The sequence below is a fragment of the Electrophorus electricus genome, chromosome 22, assembly GCF_013358815.1.
Source record: "Electrophorus electricus isolate fEleEle1 chromosome 22, fEleEle1.pri, whole genome shotgun sequence".
Taxonomy (NCBI): Eukaryota; Metazoa; Chordata; class Actinopteri; order Gymnotiformes; family Gymnotidae; genus Electrophorus; species Electrophorus electricus.
Genome location: NC_049556.1, coordinates 12,093,776 through 12,096,353, shown reverse-complemented (window position 1 = coordinate 12,096,353; position 2,578 = coordinate 12,093,776). Strand labels below are relative to the sequence as shown.

Genomic DNA, 2,578 nt, shown 5'->3' with positions numbered 1-2,578 from the left:
GAGTCCTGTTTACACCATCCTGGTGCATGGGAGGGGCTTGGCTAATAGTGCCATATGTTTTCAAATTACAGTTGCCATGCAACCACCCCCCACCAGTGCACACTGCCTAACACAAAAGTGAGTCAGTAAACAGGTGATGGAGGTCATAAAGTGAGAGACTCCATGTGGTCTCTAGTGATGCAGACTCTGGTCTCCTCTCTGTATTCTCGCCATTAACATTTTGCATCATGGGAAACGTAGTTCCTTTCCTGGTGTGGGATGTCAAAAACAAGCATTTTAAACTAAAATCTGGATTCATTTTAAAGGACTGTCATGACAATGTTAAGTGTCATGAATTCAGGGACAGTCAGATGTCTCATCCAAACAGTGAAAGTGGTTAAGCCCAGTGGTTAAGGTAGGTAACTTGTAATTGGAAGGTTGCTGGTTTAAGTCCCACCACTGCCAGATTGCCACTGTTGGGCCCCTGAGCAAGACCCTCAATTACTCAAGTTGTACTCAGTCATAACTGTAAATAAAGTTGCTTTGGATTAAAAAAGTGTCAGGTAAATTGTGGCAGTTGGTAATATTGTTTGTTCCTGATCTCTCAGGCTGTCGAGAAATCGCATAAACAGCGCCTTCCTCCTCACGGACCAGACGCTGCAGTTTGTGGGGATCCTGCCAACGCTGGCTCCGCCCATCAGCTATGACACGCCCCCCTGGCTCATCGTCTTCGGGGTGGTGATGGGTGTGGTGTGTGCTGGCATTATTACACTGCTGCTCTCTACCCTGCTCAAGAGAACACGGTGAGTGTGTGTGGGTTGAGAACGTAAGGGCAGGGAAACACATGCAATGCAGCTACTGTGTGAGGCCACTTCACAACCCCTGAACTTAGCCTGGGCCTGCCTGGAGAGCCCGAGCTCACGTAGACCACACTTCACAACCCCTGAACTTAGCCTGGGCCTGCCTGGAGAGCCCGAGCTCACGTAGATCACACTTCACAACCCCTGAACTTAGCCTGGGCCTGCCTGGAGAGCCCGAGCTCACGTAGACCACACTTCACAACCCCTGAACTTAGCCTGGGCCTGCCTGGAGAGCCCGAGCTCACGTAGACCACACTTCACAACCCCTGAACTTAGCCTGGGCCTGCCTGGAGAGCCCGAGCTCACGTAGACCACACTTCACAATACTTCACAGCACTTATTACACACACACGTGAGCACGCACACATATGCACACGCGCACACACACATATACATGCACAAACACACACACGTGAGCATGCACACACATACACGTGCACACACACATACACGCACGCACACAAACACACAGGTGCACGTGCACGCTCACATACACGCATACGAGCCTGCACACATATACACACACACACACATACGCATACAAACATGCACGTGCACGCACTCACACATACACAAACCTTAACACACCTAACACGTGCGTGTGGGCGCGTACACACACACACACACACACACACACACTGTATGAGCCTAAGTAAATGTGATCCCACAATGGTCCCTTAATCACCAAACTGCATGATGTGTTATAAAATTGTTATATGGGCTGTTTCTTATAGAAAGCGCGTATGCGGAAAACGTCTGCATAATCCCAACGCGTTACAGCCTCTCAGGCTGTCGCTTCTTTGTGGACACGTTGCGCCCCCGAGTGGCACCTGACGGCATTTACGTCGATCCCCTCACAGATCTAAGAAAAATCTCCTGGAGACTGAGGAAGAGGAGGACAGGAGAGGGAGCATCACCGCGAATGGAAGACTGTGCGAGAGTCTGAGAGAGAAAGACCCCGGCCGAGGACACCCCGACGACGTCCACCTGTCAAAGCTCTGAACTCATTTAGCTGTAACGCGGCGGAAAGCGCGCGGTCCTCCGACACTGCGCGAGCGCGTCACGCGCGGGAGATTGAAGCTGGTGCGCGGCACGCGTTCACGTGGTCCGGGAGCAGGATGAGTCATCACTCGACCGTCTAACGGAAGAAACCGGACCGTCCTTATTAAACTCCAAACGTTATTGAGTTATGCAAGCTGTTTAAACCCAATCACCTCCTTAAACCTGTAGTTTCTCGTATGGATGCATGATTATCTCCTTATGAAATGAATGAATAAAAAGCACTCACTGGTGAGCAAAAGTCGTCAGGCGGATGTTCGTTCGCAGCACAGAGTAGAAAAAGCGACGACTGTTGTCAAAAATAGAGAATCCCGTGGCCAGAAGTGCTCAGAAATCTCCTTTGGTTCGATGAGTGACATGTTAATGTGTCTTCAGTGAGTTACTCATAAAGCCGAGCGCTGTGGTGAAGGGAAACTTGAGACAATACCCAGCGGATAAAACCGTGGGCAGGAATAAAAGGGCAATTTTCCCCACCGAACAGACGCCTGTCTTCACCAGGCCTGCTCCTATATGTGGATCCTGAATTCAAGCAAACCGGTAAACTGTTAGGCGGATGGTATCATTTAAGCTCCAGGCAGCTTAAAACATCACAATGCAAGGTGCCGGTTTTCTGAGGTGGAGTTTTGGGTGAAAGGCAAGGAAAGGTGCATTAGTAGCATGGTTTTAGTAACTCCAACTTG

The 2,578-nt window shown here is 50.0% G+C and overlaps 1 protein-coding gene across 2 annotated transcripts in view; it reads left to right on the top strand.

The window, feature by feature from the left end:
• The window catches only part of cltrn (collectrin, amino acid transport regulator), a 7,632-nt gene extending 5,499 nt beyond the window's left edge, over positions 1-2,133 (top strand). For both annotated transcript variants that reach the window (XM_035521568.1, XM_035521567.1), the window contains 2 exons: positions 588-782; positions 1,700-2,133. In XM_035521568.1, the coding sequence (XP_035377461.1) occupies positions 588-782; positions 1,700-1,841 (337 nt within the window). In that variant the 3' untranslated portion in view covers positions 1,842-2,133. The remainder of the gene's footprint in view (positions 1-587; positions 783-1,699) is intronic.
• The last annotated feature ends 445 nt before the right edge of the window (positions 2,134-2,578 follow it).